This window comes from Malaclemys terrapin, chromosome 6, assembly GCF_027887155.1.
Source record: "Malaclemys terrapin pileata isolate rMalTer1 chromosome 6, rMalTer1.hap1, whole genome shotgun sequence".
Lineage (NCBI taxonomy): Eukaryota > Metazoa > Chordata > Testudines > Emydidae > Malaclemys > Malaclemys terrapin.
The window spans coordinates 99,548,748-99,574,046 of record NC_071510.1 but is presented as its reverse complement, the minus strand read 5'-3'; the positions used below and the strand labels follow the sequence as shown (position 1 = coordinate 99,574,046).

At 42.6% G+C, this 25,299-nt stretch overlaps 1 protein-coding gene across 1 annotated transcript in view; it reads left to right on the top strand.

Annotated features, from left to right (window-relative positions):
• Nucleotides 1-25,299, top strand: part of IL31RA (interleukin 31 receptor A) — a 77,423-nt gene that overhangs the window by 22,055 nt on the left and 30,069 nt on the right. Inside the window, exons 5-10 of the mRNA XM_054033048.1 lie at nucleotides 2,928-3,091; nucleotides 10,944-11,058; nucleotides 16,852-17,027; nucleotides 21,673-21,818; nucleotides 24,212-24,377; nucleotides 24,813-24,895. Of these exons, the coding sequence (XP_053889023.1) occupies nucleotides 2,928-3,091; nucleotides 10,944-11,058; nucleotides 16,852-17,027; nucleotides 21,673-21,818; nucleotides 24,212-24,377; nucleotides 24,813-24,895 (850 nt within the window). The remainder of the gene's footprint in view (nucleotides 1-2,927; nucleotides 3,092-10,943; nucleotides 11,059-16,851; nucleotides 17,028-21,672; nucleotides 21,819-24,211; nucleotides 24,378-24,812; nucleotides 24,896-25,299) is intronic.

Below are 25,299 nucleotides of genomic sequence, written 5' to 3'. Positions count from 1 at the left end.
ATAAGAATGCTTTGGAATAAGTCATAGAATCATAGAAGATTAGGGTTGGAAGAGACCACAGGAGGTCATATAGTCCAATCCCCTGCTCAAAGCAGTACCAACAAATCTTTAATTTCAAGCCTTGAACTTTTGTGGGCTTACTCATAAGAAGGGTACATTGTAGCACTTTGGAGCATAACTAGTGTAAACCCCACTATTTATTATAAGTATTATAAATTTATTTGTATTTTGTTAGAACACATAGTGTAATTCTTCATTGTAACTCCAACAGTGTGATGAAGGCTAATATAATTCTTGGGTATATTAACAGGAGTATTGTATGTAAGGCCATGTCTACACTTATGGGTAGATCGTCACTGCTGCGATCAATGTAATGAGTGTTGATTTAGCGGGTCTGGTGAAGACACACTAAATCGATGCGAGAGCGCTCTCCCATCGATTTGTGTACTCCACCTTCCCGAGAAGAGTAAGGGAAGTTGGTGGGAGAGCATCTCCCGTTGACACAGCGCGGTGTAGACACCGTGGTAAGTCGACCTAAGCTACATTGACTTCAGTTATGTTATTTACGTACAGTAACTCCTCACTTAATGTCATTCCAGTTAACATTACGTTGCTGATCAATTAGAGAACATGCTTGTTTAAAGTTGTGCAATGCTTCCTTATGACATTGTTTGGCAGCCACCTGTTTTGTCCACTGCTTGCAGGAAGAGCAGCATATTGGAGCAGCATGTTGGAGCATGTGGGGGCTTGGAACCAGGGTGGAGTGGCAGTCCCCCTATCAGCTCCCCGTTCCCCTAAGTTCCCTGTGGGGCAGCCACCCAGCAGGCTATCAGTTGCCGGCAGTTCAGCTGTCCCTCCCCCCACTGCCATGTGCTGCTTCTGCCCTCTGTCTTGGAGCTACTCCTGGGAGCCTCCTGCTTGCTGTGTGGGGGAGCAGGGGGGAAGAAGGGTGCTAATGTCAGCGTGTGTCCCCCCCTTCCCAGCTCCTGCCCCCACTCTTGTACCTCATCTCCACAGAGTGTGAGGGAGACATGACAGGGTTCAGAACGGAGGGAGCTTGCTGGCAGCAACTGTTGTCTCAACTTGCTGATCTACTTAAAAAGGCAGTGTACTTGGAGTGGAGTCAACGTACTTAAAGGGGCATTTCTCTCTCTCTCTCTCACACGGTGTGTGTGTATGTCTCTCTCTCTCTCACTCTCACACACACATGCGCGGTGTGTGTCTCTAGCTCTCTCTCTCACACATATACACACACACAGTGTGTGTCCCTGGCTCTCTCTGCCATGCTGTGTCTCCACTCTCCATTCGTGGTGCCTTGTAGAGTATGAGGCTACATTAACAACAGTGTGTTAACCCTTGAGGGCTCAACCGAGTGCTAGTTCATCATTTAGCCATAAGGCATTCCCTGGGAAATATCCCACCCTCTGACTCTACCTCCTCAACCAAGCTTCACAATCATCATTGCTGTATACAGTATTAAATTGTTTGTTTAAAACTTATACTCTGTGTGTATGTGTGTGTGTGTATAATAGTCTTTTGCCTGGTGAAAAAAATTTCCCTGGAACCTACCCCTCCCCCCTATTTACATTAATTCTTATGGGGAAGTTGGATTCACTTAACATCATTTCGCTTAAAGTTACTGTAACTGAAGTGGTGTAACTTGGGTCGACTTACTGCGGTAGTATAGACCAGCCCTAAGATATGGGAGATAATTGTTTTGCTGTAATTGGTACTGTGTATTGTATCCAGTGTTGGGTCCCACACTTTAAGAAAGATATGGACAAGTTGGAGAGAATCCAGAGAAAAGCAACAAAAATGATAAAAGATTTAGAAACCCTGACCTAACAGGAAAAGTTAAAAAAACTGGGTTTGTTTAGTTGTGAGACAAGAAGACTGAGGGGGCACCTGAGAACAGTCTTCAAATATGATAAGAGCTGTTATAAAGAGGATGGTGATCAGTTGTTCTCCATGTCCACTTAAGGTAGGATAAGAAATAATCAGTTTAATCTGTAGCAAGGGAGATTTTGGTTAGATAGTAGGAAAAACTCTGACTATAAGGGTAGTTATGAACTGGAATAAGCTTCCAAAGGAGGTTGTGGAACCCCTGTCATCAGAGGTTTTTAAGAACAGATTAGACCAGTGATACTCAAACTTTTGTACTGGTGACCCCTTTCACATAGCAAGTCTCTGAGTGCGACCCCCCCTTATAAATTAAAAACATTTTAAAATATATTTAACACCATTATAAATACTGGAGGCAATGCGGGGTTTGGGGTGGAGGCTGACAGCTCGCGACCCCCAACCCTGAGGGGTCCTGATCCCCAGTTTGAGAACCCCTGGGTTAGATAAACAGCTATCAGAGATGGCCTAGGTATACTTGGTCCTGCCTCAGTGTAGGGGACTGGACTAAGTGAAGTCTTGGGGTCCCTTCCAGCCCTACACTTCTATGATTCTATGTCTAAAATGGGTCTTGATACCCTGGTCTAGTCTGGTCCAGTAATTAAGTAATTTTAATTGGTCTTCTAATAAGCCTCCTGAGACAGTATGTTGTTATGAATTGTAAGTCGGTTACGACTGAGGGTATTGAACATGAAGATGATTAACATGTTTTAAATAATGAAAAATGCGGTGACTTTTAGAAAATATAGATATACAGAAGACACACAACAGAATGGATGGAAAAACTTCTTTGGTAAAGTAATCCATTAACTTCTGCAATAAATTCTGCAGAAGAATTAGGAAAGTACCTTTCTAAAATGTTTCCTATTATGGCTGTCAAGATTAAATTATCTAGAGAGAAAATATACACTTGGTTCAAAATGAATTTTAATGAAGAGCTGTTGAAGATAGCCTCTAAATATTTTTTTTCTGTATTTTAGAATGATTTTAAGTGTTTTCCTCTTTCTGCTCTTTGTTTTTGGTAATAGACCCATTTTTATGGAGACAAATTGTGATGATATTTGCCAAACAAATCAGAGTATATGCTGTTTATTTTATCCAGTCACTGATCGAGTCTATGTTAATGTGACAGAGGAAGATGCTTTAATTGAAGACAAATTGGATTTTCATTCTATGCAAGATATAAAATCAGGTAATTTGATGTACATATCATATTTGATGACCATAGAGTAGATTCATTAAGTTATTAATATCTTCATTTCCTGGATATTCCTAGACAAAAACTACATGAAGATGGAGCTTGTGTTGAAAGTACATATTTGATAAGCTCCTTAAGGGCAAAAAAAAAAAAAAAAAAAAATACTGGGATGTTGATATTAACCCCAAACCAAGTATTACTAATGCAGGAAATTCACAGTTAAGGTTACAGTTAAAAGGAACCCACACAGGATAAGATAAGAATAGAGCTGGTTGGAAAAACTTTGAGTGAACCATTTTCTGTTGGAATATGTAGTTTGATTGAAATTGAAATGCTTTGCAAAATCATGTCTGTTTTTGCCAAAATTTGGTTAGGGAGAAAAATGAGGAAAAGTGCTGACAATATTGAAACATCACATTTCAACATTTTTGGAAGAAAACATTTTGGTTTTTCATTTTGAAATGACTGTTTTGAATTTTTTTTGTATTGTATGTTATATAAAAATCAAAACAAAACAATTAATTTTTGTCAAAATTAAATGTTTGTCAATCTGAAATTATTTTTGTTTCCAGAATTTTCTTTTGCAAAGAATTTTGAAATTTTCAGGTTTTGTTCCAATTCAGAATGAAACCAAAGTTTAAAATCTCAAAATCTTTTGTGAAATGGAAATTCCATCCTCCGCTGAGCTCTAGTGAGAAATACTCAGTAAGGCACTTCTTGCAAACACTGTATCCATATATTAATCGTTGTGTTAAAAGTAATCCATACCCATTGTGTTTTGACTGGGCAATTTAATGTGCAGTTCTATTTTGTTGATAGAATAATGTATATTATAAGTGTACGCACATCCTGACTATCAGTGGGAGCTGTTGGTGCCCACTACCTCTGAAAATCTGCCCACCATCTTTTTAAAGATCACCACAAGACAAAATTTGCTATTTAAGACTGGAACTACTTTTTTACCCCATATTCCTCCCCCCACCCCCAGGCCACCCCCTCACCTTACATGTGCATCTTCTCCAGGGTCCAGGCACCTAATTAGCGGAGCCACACCTGCGCAGCTCCACTAATTAGGTGGGTTGCCCTTCATTTTCTCATGTGCAGCCACCCAGGCGCGCACCTTAGAGAGTCCTATCCGCGAACCACCTGAATGGAGCTCTGTCCGCGGAACACAGTTTGAGAACCTCTGATCTAGAATACAGAAGTATATCAAGATCCAATGGCTGGAAGTTGAAGCTAGATAATTTCAGACTAGAAATAAAGTGTAAATTGTAACAATGAGGGTGTAATTAACTGTTAGAACAATTTACCAAAGATTGTGGTGGATTCTCCATCACTTGCAATTCTTAGATCAAGATTGGATGTTTTTCTAAAAGATATGCTCTAGTTCAAATAGGAATTAATTCAGGGATGTCCTATGGCCTGTGTTAGGCAGGCAGTTAAACTTGATGATCACAATGGTCCCTTCTGAATTTATAATTCATGAGTGAAAATATGTAACTGTATGTATCACTTGGGAGACATAGAAACTAAATTTCTTTAGTCTTGGAGCATAATTCTGCACCCCATTACCCTTCTCCTTTTCTGCTACTCCACATAGCATATATATGAAATTGCAACTTCAAAAAAATTTACTGGCTATTTTTGGAGAAAAGAATAGTTATACTTTGCTTTTACACAGTTAATAAGTTATAATATTGCACTGTCAAAGTTAGTATGAAAGACACTTTTTCATATACACCTCTATCCCAATATAACATGAATTCAGATATAACGTGGTAAAGCAGCACTCCGGGGGGGCGGGGCTGCGCACTCCAGTGGATCAAAGCAAGTTCGATATAACGCGGTAAGATTTTTTGGCTCCCAAGGACAGCGTTATATCGAGGTAGAGGTGTACTACAGAACTACTTTTATCATGCTTATGTTTATTACTCTGTCATTGACACTCACAAAAAAGAACAAGACAGCTGTGGAGTAGACTTCCCAGAACAAACATTACCTTTCCATTTCAAACTGATGTTTTATATTCCTTCTGTCTTTGTGAATTACACAATAACAGGTGGTTCTTCGAGTGATTGCTCATATCAATTCCAATTAGGTGTGTGCACGCCGCGTGCACAGTCGTCGGAAAGTTTTTCCCCTAGCAGCACCCTTCAGGTCAGCTGTGGAGCCTCCTGGAGTGGTGTCCTCATGGCATTCAATATATGACCCTTCCAACCCAGCGCCTCCTCAGTTCCTTCTTACTGCCAGTGACGGTCATTGGAACTATGGCGTCTTGCTTTGCAAGCTCTCCACATTTCCCAAGCTTCTATTTGGACTGTTTGTATTTTGTAGTTGTTTAGTTCTTGTAGCTCTAGTTAGTAGTTAGTTAGCTGTTGGGCTGGGGGGGGTTGACCCTCCACCCCAACTCTGTTCTCCTTGGGGGACTTACATGCCTAAGTCCCAGGGGCTCAAGCCCTGCAAGTCTTGCAACAAGCCCGTGCCAACAGGCGACCTCCATGACGCTTGCTTAAAGTGTCTGGGGGAAGCACACCAACTGGACAAGTGCAGGATTTGTAAAGGGTTTCGCCCCAGAACAAAAAAGGAGTGAGACTTTTGCCTCAAGCAGCTCCTTATTGAGGCAGCACTCAGACTGCAACCTTCATTGGTGTGGCAAGACCCGGAACCAAGCTCATCGGTGCCCAGCGCCCCGACAGCATTGGTAGAAGCAGCACCATGGAAGGACACTGTGAGAGACCTGTAGCACCGCTGCTCCCGGGCACCGAAACTGGAGGGATCGACCCGGCACCGGTCCCATTTCCCCATGCAGAAGCAGCACCAGCAGCAGGGGAGGCGTGCATCTCTGACTCAGAGACCCACCCCTTTGGAGCTGGCCAATGGGGCACGTCCCAGAGAGGAGTACCCAGGGCCAAAGACTTCGGCCCCGCAAGGGGGACCATCAAGTCCAGTGCCATTGGACTCCCCAATCCAGGTCATTAAGGAAGTGGAATTGCCATCCACCCCGGACACTTTTGAGGCCGTGAGGGACCTAATTGACATGACTGCACCCCGGTCCTTCGAGCCAAGCCTCAGATATTGCAACGTGTGGCACCGTCTCAAGGCAAACCGATGATGTTCCATCCCTCAACACTGCCACTCGGTGTCGCGGCACCGGTCGCACTGGCGGCACTGCTCCAGGTTGCGCCGGTGCTCCCAATCGCAACGCTGATCCTCACGCTGATCCCCGTCGTTCAGCAGGTCCTGCTCCTGGCACCGGTCAGTGTCCCCGCACAGATCCCAATCTTGGCGCCACTCCCCAGCTTCGTGGTGCCACTCACCAGTCCAGCTGCGCTCGGGACCGCCTTGGCTATTGCGCTTCCGGTCCCCATCTTCAGACTTGGAGATGGGGTCTAGATAGTCAGAGCGGGGCCGGCACCGGTTGGGCCATGGAAGAGTGTGTGGAGAGGAAGTATTTCATCCCATCTGAGGGGTACGAATACCTTTTCACACACCCGCAGCCTTGCTCATTTGTAATGGCTGCAGTAAATGAAAAGGCGAGGCAGAGACAATAATCCCCAGTGCCTAAGTCTAAGGACGCCAAGTGCCTAGATTTATTTGGGCACAAAGTATATTCTATGGGGGGTTGCAACTCAGGATTGCCAACCAGCAGGCAATTATGAGTATATACCGCTTCAACTCCTGGAACTCGATGCTCAAGTTTAAGGAGCTGGTGCCAACAGAATCTAGGGAGGGGTTTGGAGCGATAGTGGAGGAGGGCAAGGCGGTGGCACGGACCTCTTTACAGGCCTCGTTGGATGCTGTGGAATCAGTGCATACCTTGTCCTCGGGTATCGCCATGAGGCATAGCTCAAGGCTGCAGGCCTCGGGACTCCTGCCTGAGGTTCAACAGACCATGTGGGACCTGCCTTTTGATGGGGACAGATCTGTTTGTGGAGCAGACTGACTCTAGGCTGCTTAGCCTAAAGGATTCTAGGGCTACCATGAAATCCTTGTGTATGCACACCCCGGCAACCCAACGTAAACATTTCAAGCTGCAGCAGCAGCAGTGCTTCTACCCTCCTCGGCTGAGGCAGGAATTTTATAGGAGAAGGGACAGGAATGGCAGACAAAAGCCTTCAACACCCCCGCCTGGGCAGAGCCAGGTCCCGACTAACCCATTGTTGGGTTCAAAGCAGGCCTTTTGAAGGTGCGCCCGAGGATGGTGCACCAGCCTCAATTCCGGATCCTTCCCTGTCTTTCTTGAATCATCTGTCCCACTTCTACCGTGCTTGGTCCCGAATAACTTCGGACTGCTGGGTTCTCCATACGGTAGAAGTGAGATAGTCTCTCCAATTCTGCTCCTACTTTCCCTCCCACCCCTTCACCATCCCTCTTCAGGGACCCTTCTCATGAGCAACTCCTTATCCAGGAGGTGCGGGCGCTTCTCGCCAGGGTAGCAGTGGAGGTGGTTCCTCAGGAGCTCAGGGACAAGGGATTCTACTCCCGATACTTCCTAATCCACTCAATAAGTTCATGGTAAAGTTGAAGTTTCACATAGTTTCCTGGGGCATCATTATTCCCTCTCTGGATCTGGGAGACTGGTATGCTGCCCTCGACATAAGACACATATTTCCATATAGCTTTTCGGCCTGTACGCAGGTGATTCCTACACTTCGTAGTTGACCACAAACATTATCAATTCATGGTCCTTCCATTCAGCCTCTCAGCAGCCCCCCAAGTGTTCACCAAGTGTATGTGGGTAGTGGCTGCTTTCCTCCATTGGAGCCAGGTGCAGGTATACCTATACCTTGATGACTGGACGCTCAGAGGCCACACCGGGGGGCAGGTGGAGTCTCAAGTCTGATTGGTCAGATTCACATTTGAGAGACTGTGTCTGCTCCTCAACCTTGGCACCAACCCAAAGAATAGAATTCATTGGAGTGGTGTTAGACTTGGTTCAGGCAAGAACCTTTTGCCAGAGTCCCAATTTCAAGCCATGAAGGACATCATTCAAGGCCTCAGGCAATACCCGACCACTGCAGCAAAGGGATGCCTGAGTCTCCTCGGCCACATGGCAGCCTGCACTTACATGACCCAGCATGCCAGACTGAGGCTTAGGCCTTTACAGGCGTGGCTCGCTTCAGCCTATCGCCCAGGATGCGACAGCCTGAATTTAGTGGTCCTGGTACTGGGGCAGGTGCTCGAGTCCCTTCAATGGTGGCTCGACGCTCGGGCAGTATGCAAGGGAGTCCCCTTCAAAAGCCCTCAACCTTCCTTGTCCCTAGTAACAGACGAGTCAGCTCTGGGATGGGGTGTGCATTTGGGATATCTCCAAACGCAGGGCCTTTGGTCGCAGGATGAGCTCTCCCTTCATATCAACATCAAGGAGCTGAGGTCTAGCATGCTAGTCACACAGCCCTTTCAGACCCGACTACAAGGTCGGTGCATAGCAGTTCTGACAGACAACACCACTGCCATGTTTCACATCAACAAGCAGGGTGGAGCCCAGTCCTCTCCTCTATGTCGGAAAGCCCTCTGGTTGTGGGAGTTCTGCATAGCCCACTCCATTCACCTGGAAGCATCCTATCTACCAGGAGTTCAGAACATACTGGCAGACCACCTCAGCAGGTCCGTCCGCAATCATGAGAGGTCCATCCGGCCGGATGTCATACACCTCATTTTTCAAAGGTGGGGGTTTCCCAGGTCGATCTGTTGGCCACTCGGAGCAACCGAAAGTGCCCAATGTTCCGCTCCTTCCAGAGACGCAGCCCAGGCTCAATCACAGACGCATTCCTGCTATCCTGGGGAGGCCACCTGCTCTATGCCTTTCCCCTGTTCTCTCTCGTGCACAAGATCCTACTCAAGGACTGCTGGGATGGGGCAGAGATAATTCTGGTAGCACCAGCGTGGCCTCGACAACATTGGTACACCACGCGCCTGGAACTGTCAGCGGACTCTCCGGTCACGTTGCCTCTCCTCCCTGACCTGATCACTCAGGACCACGGTCGCCTTCATCACCCTGCAGTCCCTCCACCTCATGGCTTGGAAACTTCATGGCTGAACCCCATGGAGCTTCTGTGCTCAGAAACAAGTAAGGGATGGCCTACTCAGCAGCAGGAAGCCCTCCACTAGAGCCAGTTATCTGGCAAAGTGGAAAAGATTTACCTGTTGGTGCGACCAGCGTCGTACACCCCCTTGTCAGGCACCTGTACCTCTCATCTTTAGAGTACCTTCTGCACCTGAAACAGCAAGGCCTGGTAGAATCCTCCATAAAGGTACACCTCGCTACTACCTCGGCCTTCCACCCGGGAGCATCTGGATGCTCCGTCTTCACCAACCCTATGGCTGGTCAATTCCTCAAGAGTCTGGAACGCCTACATCCCCAGATCAGACAGCCTGTCCCCATGTGGGACCTTAACCTGGTCCTCTCCAGGCTAATGGGGGCCCCCATTTGAACCACTGGTGACTCGCTCCCTTCTCTATATGTTCTCCCTGTCATGGAACATATCCTTTATGTTCACCATTACATCAGCAAGGAGGGTGTCTGAGTTAAAGGCACTTACCTCAGGCCTACCTTGTACGGTTTTCCACAGGGATAAGGTGCAACTCAGACCTCACCCAGCCTTTCTTCCTAAGGTTGTGTCACACTTCCACTCTAGTCAGGACATTTTCCTGCCTGTTTTTTATTCTAAGCCTCATGCCAGTAACCATGAGTAGAGGCTGCACTCCCTGTATATTCAGCGAGCACTAGCTTTTTACATCGAGCACACTAAGCCATTCAGGAAGTCAAACCAGTTGTTCATAGAGGTGGCAGACCAGATGAAAAGACCCCGGTCTCATCTCAAAGAATATCTTCCTGGATCACATCATGCATCCGCATGTGTTAAGAGCTGACCAGAATACCAGCCCCGGCTCTTACGGCACACTCCACGAGGGCTCAGGCCTCATCAGCGGTGCTCCTGGCCTATGTCCCAGTACAAGAAATCTGCAGGGCAGCAACTTGGTCCTCGGTACATAAGTTCACCTCTCATTACGCCATTGTCCGGCATGCCAGAGATGATGAAGCTTTCGGCAGAGTGGAGCTCCAATCAGCAATTCCACAACTCCGACCCCACCACCTAGGTAAAGCTTGGGAGTCACCTAATTGGAGCAATCACTCGAAGAAGAAAAAACGGTTACTCACCTTCTTGTAACTGTTGTTCTTCAAGAGGTGTTGCTCATATCTATTCCAAACCCGCCCACCTTTCCCTCTGTCGGAGTAACCAGCAAGAAGGAACTGAGGAGGCACCGGGTCAGCAGGGTCATATATTGAGTGCCATGAAGGAGCCACTACAGGGGGCTCCACAGCCGACCCAAGGGGTGCTGCTAGGGGAAAAAATTTCTGACTGTGTATGCGGTGCGCATGCACCTAATTGGAATGGATATGAGCAACGCATCTTGAAGAACAACAGTTATGAGAAGGTGAGTAACCATTTTTTTCTTTTCCCCATTATTGGAGAACTGGCTAAGCCACAATATTCAAATCCGAAATTGACCCTGTTTGTTTAACGCTTTAGACTGAAGTTAGATGCAGAGTAGATGCAGTTTACATTGCATCATTGGTTAGTATTTTTATACCAGGTTTGGGCAGAGATTGTTTTTTATCTTGATAGTTTTCATTCACTACATAACGAAGAGTTTTCCTAGGTAAATGTTCCGCTGGTTCAACTGAAGAAGGAAATCCATTAGCGTAAGACAAGAAAAGCCATTATGGAAGTTATCTTCAGAAGATTAGAAGTACTAAAAGAAAAAATTAAATGTACTGTAACAACATGCTATTTTCCTGAAGATCAATTCTTTTTTTTATCTCATTTTACATTCTCTGCAGACAATATAAAAAATATTACCTGCATTTATCTTTATAATGGCTCTAGTGTTCGCAGATGGACTGCAAGAAAAGTTACCTTTCTTAAAAAAACAAAATACACTCAGGTTAATATTCTGTAAGTATCGAATACCTTTCTCATAAGAAAGTTTTGGAATGATTGAAGTATAAACTAACTGTACATATTTACTTTGCAGTAACAGTACTTGGCATTAATACATACTTTACATTTTCAGACTGCTGTAAAACATTAACTAATTAACCCTTAACATACCTGTGAGGTAGACTGGCAAGTATTATCCTCATTATAAAATGGGCAAACATGCAGAAGGATAAAATGGCTTGACAAGAGCACACATTGAATCAATGGCAAAGCTAAATTTGGAATTCAGAACTATCTAGTTCTTAGCACTTTGCACAGCTAATGAAACAGTGCTGCCTATTGTTCCTCTGCAGTCTTTCATATGTCTTTATGCATTTCTTTATTCTTACCAGTTTGCTGGTATTCATTATGCAATAGATTTCCATGCCCTAACCCTATCTGTTTAAACTGGAGTTGAGGTTGCTGAGAAATGAACACCAACATATCCAATGTAAATACAGATTTGGGTAGAATGATGAAAGAACAAAACTGCTGGCATCAAGGATAAATACAGTACAAATATAAAACTCCTAGTAGTCAGTTTTATACTTGCTTTGGTAAATTTGCAACTATGTTTTATGTTAGATAAATACAAATGGTTGGAAATTAAATACAATAGACTTAATTCTGCCTTCAGATATGCACATATAACTTCTTTTGGCTTCAATGGTAATTGCATTGGTATAGCAAAGGTCAGTTTATGCTGTTAATATTGAGGTCTCTAGTAATCAAAAAGTTTGAGATTAAGAGAAAAACAGAAGAATGGGTAGGATCACTACTAAATAAGTAAAGAAACCACTTTATAGAGGACGTGGAAGTAACAGCCACTGACAGCAGCTATTATCTTTTTTTTTTTTTTTTTTTTTGGAATAAGAAGTACAGAGTTGACAGTGAGTGTCCGGAGAATTCTGTTGAAAGGATTGATGACAGAGTAGTGAAACAGTTCCTAGATAAATTTAATGAAATAGCAGAAGTGGATGGTATAAGTGTAAAGAATTAGCAGAGAAAACTGAGAAACCACTAGAGATAATTTTTAACAAGAAGAAAGGTTATGTCATAGTTTCAGACCAATTGCACCATTATTCCCCCTCCGTGGTCCACCAAGGGCACCTGCTTTAGGTTTCTGGCTTCCAGCCATCACCTTTCTAGAGCGGAGACCTTCATCTCAGTCCCTCCTTATTGGGCAATCTTTAAAGCTGCACAGTTCCCTTCCTTAGCTGTGATATCCCCAGCAAGCCAGACTGCCTAAAAGGTTAGTATCTGCACTTTGCTATCTCTCCATAGTGTTCTCTCCGGTGTATTGCTTGCAGTTATAAATTAAAATAATCTACAAAAGCAAGCACGTTTATTCTTAAGGTGAAAGTGTTACAGAGAAAACATGAAAAACAATAAATAACCTGTATGCATACTAAAAAGTGTACCAAAGGTCACCCCTAACTCCAAGTTCAAGCTCTGGTAGATGTCAGTCCTTCAAAATCCACAGCTGGGTTCTCCCTGTGGTTATAAGTTCATAGCTGTCTGTCCCCTGGGCAGGTTCAGCCAATTCTTTATACAGGTACAGCCTTTAATTTCCAGTCTCTGTGAAGAAGTAATCAGCAGCCCATCACCATCTCCTCAGGGTGTAGCTCCAAAAGGCTGGGTTTTTGAATAACCAGAGATTAGGAATTTGCATTAACTTCTCTCTAAGTATTCCCCAGGAAATCCACTGAACACTTGTTTCCCAAAAGCCCATTTTTGCCTGGCTTTTAAACTCCCATGCCTCACATCTATCACATCTCCGCCCTAGAGAGGTCACACGCAATCCTGGCCCCCAGTAATACATACACAATTCATTTAATACAGTGTACTCCAAAGATACTTAAACTTAATTCAGTACGGTCTCCCAAGGATGTGGCAGGACGTTGCCATCTCTGTCACTAATTATATTACATAGGATTTCAGGTCAGTAAATAGTCCTTAAAACCAGAAAAAAAATTGCAGGAAATTGCTGACAAGCCTAATTTCAGTATTAGCTGCAATACTTAAGCAGATAACAGGGGGATCTTCCTGTAAGTAAAAAGAAGGAAAAAATTATCGGTCAATACTAGGCACATCTTCAGCGTACCTTTCTGCCAACCCAGGTTTAGTGGGTATAATTCCTCCTACCAGCAGATGGACAGGAAAAAAGCAAACATCTCATGCTGGTGTTACCCTGGATTTGAGGGGTGTGTGTACCCCAAAATATAATTAAGTCAATTGCAGCTATATTATGTGCATTCAGCCATCATGAATTAATAAAATAGAACACCACATACTTAAGGGTTAATTAGAAAGCAGGCTTTTAGTTGCAAGGTCAAAACTAACTGGCAGTTTCTGCTAAGCAGAATGGGAAGAGGGGAAAGAACAGTAAACAAGTAAGACTGAAAATCTTGGTGGTTGGAAGACCTTGAGTCTCAGCTCCTCTGATATTAAAAGTTTATTGAAAGTTTAAAAAAATGATGACTTAGTAGAGATCACTATGACCTGTGTGTTTTGTAAAAATTAGTTTTAAAAGATTAGCTAATACAGTGTACTTTGGAGCAATCCTCTGAAGCCATATTGAGAGACATTTTTCCTGACACCTTATCTCCCCGGTGGGTAAGCAACTGCCACTGTGTACCCGCTGTTAATTACTCACTACTGATCCAGAGTTTAGGGTTTGTATAGAGTAGGGATTGGCAACCTTTGGCATGCGGCTCGCCAGGGTAAGCCCCCTGGTGGGCCGGGCCGGTTTGTTTACCTGTCGCGTCCGCAGGTTTGACGCGGGCCAAGGGATGTGCTGGCCGCTGCTTCCCGCGGCAAACCGCAGCCAGTGGGAGCCGCGATTGGCCGAACCTCCGGACGCAGCGGGTAAACAAACTGGCCCGGCCCGCCAGGGTGCTTACCCTGGCAGGCCATGTGCCAAAGGTTGCTGATCCCTGCTATAGAGGGACACCAATCTTACCTGATAACCTGCTTTCTCTAAGCAGTCCTGACATTTCACCCTTTCTCTTGTATTTGCAGCCTTGACATCGAATTCAGCTTTTGTATTGATAGATTTGGGATTCTTTTTCTCTGAAAATTTTAATGTAATGAAAACATATAATAAGCAGGGTTGGTAGCAACACCTTTTATAAAGGTTGCCCAACACTTCACATAATACCCTAGTTTCAGTTGCTCCTAACTTTGACAAACCACTGCCACTAACCATTTGGGCTGAAATTTTCTGTTAGTTGTCTGCCTTGGGCTGATTGCTGAAATTTTTCATAAAAAAATAATAGTAAAAACATTTCAGCCCGTTTCTGAAAACTAGGTTAGGAAAAAATAAATTTGTTTTGCAATGTTAAAAAAATTCTAGTGACCTTTTCTTTGGGTTTCTCTAGTGTCCCCAGGCTTTGGGCAGGGACTCAAAATTTGGCAGAAGGGATGACCATTGTGTCAGAAGGGATGACCATTGTGTCAGAGATGTAACTTTTTGCTGTTCCTGTGAAAATCTGCCAAATGTGGCCAAATTATAAAAATTTGAAAAAATCTCAGTTTACACAGTCTCAATAGGCATGTTAGAGGTTAGCAGCTAAAATCTTTGAATATTCCATCCTCACCAAGTATGTTCCATCCCCTCACAGCCCCTGGTGCTGACCAGACTGCACATGCACCATCCCCACAGGGTAACTGAGCATGTTTCACCAGCTCACTTGTTACTGGGCTTAGGATTGCCAACTTTCTAATAGCAGAAAACTGAACACGCTTGCCCCGCCCCCACCCCTTCTCCGAGGCCCTGCCCGCACTCACTCCCCTCCCACTCTCTCACTTGCTCTCCCTTACCCTCGGGCTGGGGAAGGGGTTGGGATGCAGGAGGGGGTGAGGGCTCTGGAGTGGGGCTAGGGATGAGGAGTTTCGGGTATGGGAAGGGGCTCTGGGCTGGGGTAGGGGGTTGGGGTGTGGGAGGTGTGATGGCTCTGGCTGGGGGTTCAGGCTCCTGGCTGTGAGTGGGGCCGAGGGGTTTGGAGTGTGGGAGAGGGCTCTGGCCTGAGGCAGGGGGTTGGGGTGTGGCAGGGGGTATGGGTTCTGGGCTGGGGGTACAGGCTCTGGGTGGGGCCAGGAATGAGGGGTTCAGGATGCAGGAGGGGGCTGGGGCAGGGGTTTGGGGTATGGGAGGGGGTGTGGGCCCAGGGAGGGAATTTGGGGGCAGAAGGGGGCTCAGGGCTGGGGCAAGGTGTTGGTGTGTGGGAGGGGGTGCAGGGTGCAGGCTCTGGGAGAGAGTTTGGGTGTGAGAGGGAGTTCAGGGTTAGGGTTGGAGTAAGGGGTGTGGGCTCCAGGCAGCGCTTACCTCCGGCAGCTTCCAGGAAGCGATGACATGTTCTTCCGGATCTTAGGTGGAGGGGTGGCCAGGGGGCTCTGCGCCCCCCGCCCCGCCTACAGGCACCTCCCCCACAGCTCCCATTGGCCTAACTGGGCTATGGCTGTGTTACCCTCACACAGTGATGCAACCTTCTTCAGCCCAGGAGTGCAAAGCTGGACATGTAGTTGCTACTCCTGTCCACTCTGGGCCAAGGTGGGACTGGACACCATAATGAAGGGCAGTGAGTCTCTCTTCTGTTCTCTCAGTGACTCCCTTGCTGATACCCAGGCAGCATGGAGGAGGAAGCCACTTCACTTAAATGCAGAGGGGACAAGAGCTGACCTGGTGGGAGGGAAAGGAGTAGATTAGGACAAGGAGCCTGGTCTGGTCAAAAGAAACTGTTGGAGGTGGTGGGTAAGAATGGTACTGGCTGGGCAAGGAGACTGAGAGAGAGGAAGTGGGTAGATTGAGAGGCATTGTAGTTGATGAATTTTGTTTATAGTCAGATGAAATGAAACAGGTTTTGTTAGTCTCTCATCACATACTATCTATGAGGAAAGTGTGTGCTGAAATGGAACAAACTCTTTAAAAAAGTCTTTCTCTTTCCTTCTCTCATGGTATATCTTGTCACTGGTACAGCCAGGCTTGTCTTATTCCATATTTGAAATGCATGTGGCAGTTCATTGCTTCTTGCCTTTTTCTTGTGGAGAGTGCTTCTGTGTACATGCATCCTGCTATGAAATGCTTTTCAAGAAGGGTGCTGCATGTGTACATTTATCTGTAATACTCCTGCTTAGGATTTTAACCCAGTATTAACTAGGCTCATGGATTCCCCATTAAATTGATTGTTCTGTTCACTGCTGCTCCTTGAACGTTGCTGTTTTCACTGCAGTTACATCTGTTTGGCTCTGTGCTGACTGCACATATGCCTCCTTAACAGTTAACAGCCTTTAAATGGTTCTAAGACTTGAACAAAACCCTACAGTATGGATTTGCAGGGGCAATACATTGTGGGAATGGCATTTATTGGTAGTTAAGCTTCCTTTAAGAGAATTTCACTAGAAGAACATAGCTTGTTGTTTGGAATTTATTGAATATTTGTTTTAAACTATAATTGCTAATTGAATCTAACATTTTATGAAATGTTGTAACGGTGTTGGTCCCAGGATATTAGAGAGACAAGGTGGGTGAGGTAATATTTTTGTTGGACCAACTTCTGTTGGCAAGAGAGACAAACTTTTGAGCTTACACAAAATGCTTCTTCGGGTCTCGAAAGCATGTCTCTCTCACAAGCGGAAGTTGGTCCAATATAAAATATTACCTCACCCACCTTGTCTCTGTAATTAAAACTAAGCCCATTAACTCTTTTAGTTGTCCTTGATTTAAGAAAGGGTTGCAAATTAAATTTTCTTTGTTTTTTGTAATGACAGGGATCAAAATTTGAAGGATGCAATTCAAGAGGATACCTGTCAAAGCAACAATGGATCATGTTCGTTTTTCCCCCCAGATATTCCATTTGCTGAAGACTATTGTTGTCAGGTGAAAGCTGAAAATGTCTTGGGTGTAGGCATATCTGATTGCGTTCCTATAAATATGAATAAAATAGGTAACTTCTTTTGTAAAATACTTAAAGATAAAATACTACATAACGAGATCAAATAAAACCATGCTGACATTTAGTTACACAAAATAACTTTCTTATAAAAATCAAGTGAAAAGCGTTAAAACAAAAAATAAAAATAGAATATCAAATTGAGGATACAGCATACATTTTAGAATAGGAAATAAATGGGGCAATCCACATTTTTATAGCTTTTCATTCTGAGCAAGCACATAATGGTCCTCAGTGTGCTCTGGGAAAAGATTAACTGAATCCTGAAAAAGAGTGGAAAGTTTTCAAGTGTGAAATAGACTGAAAGGGAGTCTCTTTGGCATACGTTGGATCTAGGGCATTCCACCTTGCTTCCTGAGATTGTAATTGGGATGATAACCTATTGAGTTTCTTGTATGTCAGCCAAAACAGAAATCTTTCTATATCAATTTATTTTTCTGTAGAAATTCTCTCTAGGCCTGATTACATTCTGTATGTTCTTCATTTGTAAAAAAGCAGCACTTATGGGCTCCAGAGACCCAGCGTCTCTTGGTTCTAGGTGCTGTGCAAATAGATAGCAAAAAACACAGTCCCTGCCAGAAGGAGCTTACAATTTGAGTATTAAATCTGTCTCTTTCCCAATTAAGTTTAAGGCAGACCTGGTTAATACAAATACTGTGAGTGGTAAGAGTTCAGTTGAACAAACATAACTTGAAAGTGTAAGAAGAGCTGCTGAAAAGCTTTTTAATTTAAATTTCTCTCACTAAATCACTTGTGAATGTCATACAATATTGTTCTGCAACACATGAAACTATGTATCAAAAATATCAAGTGGAAAGGTAGATTATTCCTAAATGACAGTTTTGTTACACATTTCAATAGTCCGTCAGCATGGTCAGGTTTAATGTAACTGAATTAGTGAATGTTCTTCCCAAGAATTTAGTATTTCTTAACAACTTTTTGTCATTGTTACTATATCTAAACTGAAAAAAAAAATCATTTAAATTATACAGATGCTTATTTTTCCCAACCTTAACTTAATAAGTTCACATTTGCACACAGGTATAATGAATTTTATTCAAAACAATTTCCATTTGTCTTTCCTGCTAATTCCATTTTACTGAACCTGCAAAGAATTGAGAGGGTCTCAGGCCTTTAGATTAGAGCTGGGCAATATTTTTTTGGATGACTAGTTTATCTGCCAAAAATGCAGTTTGTGACTGATTGAAGCTATTTGTGAATTTACTGAATAGTTTTGGCCAACTTTTTTTTGGCGGGGGGGTGGGGGGGAGGACAGGTGGAAAGGGGAAGAGAGAGAGTGAGGAGGTGGCATTTGCCAAATGGGATGGTGATGGTGCCTCCCTTTTAGCCCAGTGTTTAGGGCTCTTAGGGATGTGGGAGACCCAAGGTCAGTTTCCCGCTCTGTCTGAGCAGGGGAGAGGAATTTGCATCTTTTCTATGTTGCAGGTGAGTGCCCTAGCCAGTGGGATGTGGGATATTTTGGTGATCTCAATCTCTTGTTGAAGCTGTTCCACTTTGTTTTAAATAATTAATTATTGGAACAAGGATGTGAACTTGGGTATTCCACCTCCCAGGTGAATGCCTAACCACCAAGCTATAAAGTCTCTCTCTTTCCCCATTACTATTTAAGTATTTACACATAGTGGAACAGTTTAAACAGGAGAGATTGACAGAGACTGGCTCCATACTACCCTCTAGCTCAGTGGTTAGGGTATTCTCTTACAATATGGGAGAACCATATTCAAAACCCGGCTGCAAAGACTATACTTTGGTGTCACTCAGTACTCTAGCATTCTAAGAAACCAGTTTACAAGGAGAATGGTAGCGGGCTCTGCCTCTTGGGACTTTTCTGTCTTAGCACTTGAATAATTGTTCTTCAGTTGGTTGCATTGCACTGATTTGAGTGAGTCCACACTATGCACCTGAACTGGTGTATTGTTTGCCATAACATCCACTCTGGAGCTGCCTTATACTGATTCCGCTGTGTCCTTTGACAGCTCCTTCAGCCAGTAAACCTCCTTAACTTTATAAACAGATATTGCCCTCTTCTCTACCCTTATATAGCTGCCCCCCACCCAAATGTGCCCCACTCTGCAGGACGACAGCTGATTTATTGGCTAAGTCTGCAATATTTGCCCCTCTGTATCCCTTCTCCACATTATTAACCCCCAAGACCCTGACCATACTTTCCCTAAGTTATACTCCAAGGCATGTTCCCCTGCATGTATTGCTACCTCTGCCTTCCAGAAATGTCCTCATTTCAGTAATTGTGCTCCTCATGAGGGGATCAGCACTACCAACTGTGGGTGTTCCTGGAGGAGAATAATAGAATATCAGGGTTGGAAGGGACCTCAAGAGGTCATCTAGTCCAACCCCCTGCTCAAAGCAGGACCAATTTCCAACTAAATCATCCCAGCCAGGGCTTTGTCAAGCTGGGCCTTAAAAACCTCCAAGGAAGGAGACTCCACCACCTCCCTAGGTAAGGGAGAAAGGGGAACAGCACAAGGGGATATACATGTCAAATTTCAGCCTTGGTTAGCAGTCCACAGCTGGACTACTGGTTCGAGGGCGTAGGCACAGAGGAGAAGTAGCAGAGAAAGAGACCCTTAGCCAGGAGATTGAAGTTAGTGGTAGATAGTCAGCACTCTTCAAAATCATGCTACTTATTGGAGTGCCTCAATGTGGATTTACGTACCAAAGTTTAGGTCTTTTATTTTTGAATTTTTTTTGGCCTATATAAAAGAAATACCTCAAAAGCCCCATCTTTTTCTCTTACATTGGTTTTGCACCTTTACCATTAAAAAATTAGCAGTGGAATACATTAATATGGATAATTAGAACCCTGGAAATCTGCTTTATATCCGTGGATCATTTTTGCGAATTGGCTGTAGATACAAATTTTGTATCTGTGCAGGGCTCTATGGATAATTCAGTGGGGAAGCAGAATCAAAGCATCTGTGTTCTTCAATTGATAGCAAGAACATGCTATTTAAAGAAGAAACAAACCCTTCCCATGCACCCTCCACCCAAAAGCCAGAATTGAATCTGCATTACTGTTTGAACATTTACAAAATTTTATTAATTAAAGTACATTACGTTGCTGTTCCTTTCTAAAGTGTAATATATACTGTAAGTAATATTTTCATATAAAATGTAATTTATATATTTGAAGAGATTAGCATATTGGCAAAAGCTCTTTTTGTAACCATATACATGCAAGCTGTGTCAGTCTGACTCTTACTATATTGCCTACCCAATCACCTCAACACTTCTCTAACTTAAGTGTCTCCTGAACAGAAACCGTCAGTTGTGTCAAATAACACTGTGGTTCTCTGATGTTCAGATTTGTCCAGTGAGAGCTCATCAAAGGTTTTAAGACTTGTATGTCTCTAATTGAAAGAGGTTTTTGATTATTGTTGTGCTTCCTTGCCTTTCCATATCAATTCTCTCAGCATGTTGCACAGAACAGTGTTGAAAAACTTTACTCTCATTAGTGCATTACCAATGTGTGATTAAACGCCCTTCCAGTCTTGTACACGTAATGCAGTACATTTATTTACTGCAATATTTAAACTAATGACTGGGAGAACTAGTGTAAATTACTGAATTTTTAGTAATTTGTAAATGAAGGTCAGATTCTTCAACCATCAGGCATATTAAGTAGCACTTTGATTTAAATTGGATGATTTGAAGTGCTATTCAGCATCCAAAAGGATTTTAGGATTTGGCTCTAAGTAAACAGATGGATTTATCTTTTCCCAGAATACCTACATTGCTCACTCCACTGTGCCATTCTTCTAGTTAATTATTTAAAATAAATAAATCCATTATGCTTATCACAAAACCAAGCAACCATAACATATTGTGTACCTCTTCCTCCCTCCATCCTGCCTGATTCCACTTCTTCCTCTGTTATGCTTTGTCATAGCTTAGCTAGGTTAGAATCTGAATAGGATAGAATCCACATTTTTATATCTACATAAAGACTTGTGAATTACAGTTCAGTTTTATTCATGTGAAAACTCTGCCTGTGTAGTGATCCTACTGAGGAAAAAAAGTACAACCTCCTCAGTGGGTACTTCCCAGCTGTAACATTCTATGATTCTATGATTCTAAGAACATCCACCATTACATCAGTCTAGCCTAGTCTCTCCTCTCCTCTCTCAATACTTGTCCATTCCCTAACAGTTCTGCCAGCCCTTCACTCAAACTCCTGTCACCCCTGAACCATCTTCCAACTGAGTTCTCCCTTATTTCTCCAGGTAGGACTCAGCTGCAGCTCTATTATTTTTTCTGTCCCCTGCCTTTGAGAGGAGAATGTGGTGGTTACATTATAAATAGAAACAAATTCAATGCATTTACATATGAAAGAAACTTGCACATCTGTGTGCAAGTTAGTCTACAAACAGTATAGTTAGCTGTGCATGTAATCTCTGTCCTATATGTAGTTTTTCATCATTACAGTTGGTATATATGTAATATGCACCGATATGTGCAAATTTGTTACAACTTGCGTTGTTAGAATAATAAAGTAACTATTCCTAGAATTTACATACTCAAACTATTCTAAACTTTTATTTGAAGTCAACTTGTACAATGTTTTTCTATTAAAAGTATGAGCTTTTTTTCTTAATTTCAGTGAAAACTAAGCCTCCTAAGATAGTTTCAGTAGAAACAATTGCTGGTGTAAAGCAATTGCTTAACGTAACCTGGGACAAACCTGATCCAACATTACTAGATTTAAATTGTCGTCTTCGATACAGAAACACAAATTCAAATACTTCGGTAAGTTACATCATTATTTTCAGAATATTAGATCATTTGTCACTGACGTAAATGTTGATCCTTTTAAATGCTGATGACAAAAGGCAAGGATGTAAGTAATAATAACTCATGTATTAGTAATGTATCAAATGTAATATAAGCATGCATGATATTAGAATATTAGAAAATAGAGATGGATAAGACCTTCTGTTTCACTGTCAAGGGTAAATTGTTCTTGCCCTTCTGTCTGTTTCAGAGCCATCCTACTCCTTACTTGTCCTAGGAAAATTTCAGTGGAGGTACCCTCAGTCAGACCAACGATCAAACATGTTTTTCTTATTATTATTTTCTGGAAAATACAATAGTTATGTTTACTCTAGGTTAGATTACAACAAAAGTAGGAGATGTTTCTCTGACAGCCTGGGTCCTGGCAGGATAGAAATGTGTAAGCAGTGTGTTCGAGAAGGTGGCTTATGTCTTCCCTGCATCTCACAATTCATCTGACGTACAATTCTAAGTGGAAATGATTCAGTGTGGGCCCCTCTGTTTGTCCTTCACAAAAATAGCTTGTCTACTCTGTCCACCTGTCTGAGTCCAATTTATAAAAATAACTCCACATACATTTAGCAGGTATTTGAGCCTATCATAAACTAGCTGAAGGTCTCTGAATGGCTTGATACTTTTAAAACCTTCCATTAAAAAAAAAAAAAAAAGCAAACCCTTTTGTCATGGGGTTATGAAAGTGGACTTGACAGAGCTGATGAAAGAAAGCTCTTTGAACCACCCAGTTCCTGTGAGTTTAAGTCTATTACACAGAAGGTCATTTTCCTGGCTGCAATGGCTTCAATCTGCACAATGAGTGAGCATCATACCCTAGTGATGGATCTACCTTACCTAGATTTTATAAGAATAAGATGGGGCTGTGGACTTAACTGACATTCTTCTCCAAGGTAGTGTTGAAGTTCCACCTGTTAATGAGCCTATCATCCAACATTCTTCCTATAATCACATGTCCTTCCCCAGGAAAGCGCTTTTTCATATGCTCATTGTTAAGTCTTTGGGGTTCTAACTGGAGTGAATTAAAATTTGAAGAAAATCCACAAAACTTTCTTTGTTTTGGAGACCATTTCAGGGATGTCTGATTGTATTTTGTATTGCTATGATTTGGCTGAGCTGAAACAAAGAAGCCATATCAAGGCTCACTTAATAAGAGACAAGGCAGCCACCAGGGGTGCCATCGTCGATTTCTGGTCCTCTCTCCACACATTACAAAGCATTATTTCTTTGATTTGGCCTCCAGGTGGGAATTCTGATTTCAGACTCTCTGTACTCTGAAGCTTGTCTCCAACATAGGGGTAGCCAAACTTCCCACTCCCACCCCAAAAAATTTTTATGCATTTCTTTTTTCAGTTGGCTGAGATTTGAGTGTTTTTCCCCCCTTCCTTATTGATTAATTGTCACACTTCATTATCTTCTTCAATATTGATTTAAGAGGTTATCTTACCCCTTTAAGTATACATTTTAAAAAAAAAATCTGCCCTATTCCCACTGTTGGTGTCGGGCTTGTGGGATACTGCATGTTTTAGCTTTGCTCTCATTTTTGTTTTGGGACAATCATGGAACTTCCCTGCTTTCCTGGGCTGAGACGCTTGTTCTGATTATCTCTTTAGAGTAGGTGAAAATTATAAACCATATAATTCTTCTTCTTCTTCTTCAAAGTGATCATTATTGCCACGCATCTACATGTTTCCCCTCAGAGTTTGGAGGATAATTTTTCAGGGGGAGTTTCTCTTGGCACATGGTTTTTCTGTCTTTTCATTGGTACAGATATTTTGATCATATGTTGATCATCTTTAGATTGTCTTATTGCTGGGACCTTTGGTTCCCATGCAGTTGGAGATGACAAACAGTTGTAGGGCAGCATTGATGCTTCAGAGAGGGCAGGGTGCCAACAGAGATTCATAGATTCTAGGACTGGAAGGGACCTCGAGAGGTCATCGAGTCCAGTCCCCTGCCCGCATGGCAGGACCAAATACTGTCTAGACCATCCCTGATAGACATTTATCTAACCTACTCTTAAATATCTCCAGAGATGGAGATTCCACCACCTCCCTAGGCAATGAGCCTAGCTCATGCTCTCTACTTCATTACTACTGCCATTAAGGGTAAAATGTAACCTTAAGAACTGGTGCCGATCTTGTGGAACAATTGCAAAGATCCAGAAATGAGAAAGCTACACACAGAAGCACTATTTACAAGATGAGTAGCTTTCCCTTTTATTTATAATGGAGGGGTAATCTGGGAGGCATGATAGATATGGTCTTTGAGGTTTTTAAGTAGATAAAGTATCTGCTGAGGTTTATTTTTTTTGTTAAGAAAGACAACATATTTTGTGTTCATGTTTTCACTTTTAGGTAACAACTAATTTCACTATGAATCAAAATAAAAGAAGAGCATCATTTAATCTCAAGGATCTACAGGATTTTACAGAGTATGCTATAGCCATTCAATGTGTTGGTGTTGAATCAGAAATCTGGAGTGAATGGAGTAAAGAGAAAATAGGAAGAACAGAACAACAAGGCAGGCTAATTGTTTACAACATAGTTTTTTACAGGATTAATTTTGAATCTTTTGGCACAGAAGTTAATATTAGCAGACTATTTTCAGCGTATTGTCAGTTGGTTGATGTCATAGTTTGGCTTTGAAATTGTGAAAACAAGTACATTCAATTAAAGAAGGCTAGAAGGGGGGAGGGCAGAACAAGAGATAAACTGAAAAGGATAGAGTGAGGAATATACAATGGAGGAGAAAAAACGGGATTATTTAAAAGAAATAAAAATCTAGAGCTAGGAAAGAAGAGTGAAATGACCATAAAGAATGGAAATAAGAGACTGATTGCAGCATAGAGAGAAGGTATACAAGGGTCAGGAAGGAAAAAAAAAATTCAACACTGCTGTTAATCTTCTTTAAAAAGCAACAGCAAGTTTTCTACTTTTTATTGTTTGTTTTTAATAGCTCCTTCAAAAAAAGTGGATTTGTGGAGAGTAATTGAATCTTCACCATCAGCTGCAAATAGATATGTGCATCTTATGTGGAAGGTATGTACACGCATGATTTTAAAATCCGAACTGCCTCTTCCAGTAGAAATTACATTTTATCATCTGTGTTATAGGACATAAAGATCTGTCAAGTCTGGCTCAGACGAGCTCCATACAAAGCTAGAACAGAACCTACAGAACTTTTCTGTTAAGTAACATGATGTTGACTACAACTTTGCAGTCAGCATTTACCCTATGACCATGCTGACATCATATTGAACATGATCTGAAAAAAACTGACTGCTAAGTCATGATGGTCAATAGTCAATATAACTAGTTAGTTAATATAACTTCTCACGGTTCTATTCAAATTTACAGTTTTGAAACCTTCTTCATTAAATTATCACCACTTGACTATGCTGGAGATAAGAACTGAATGGTAACATTGTGCTTGTAGAATCTTG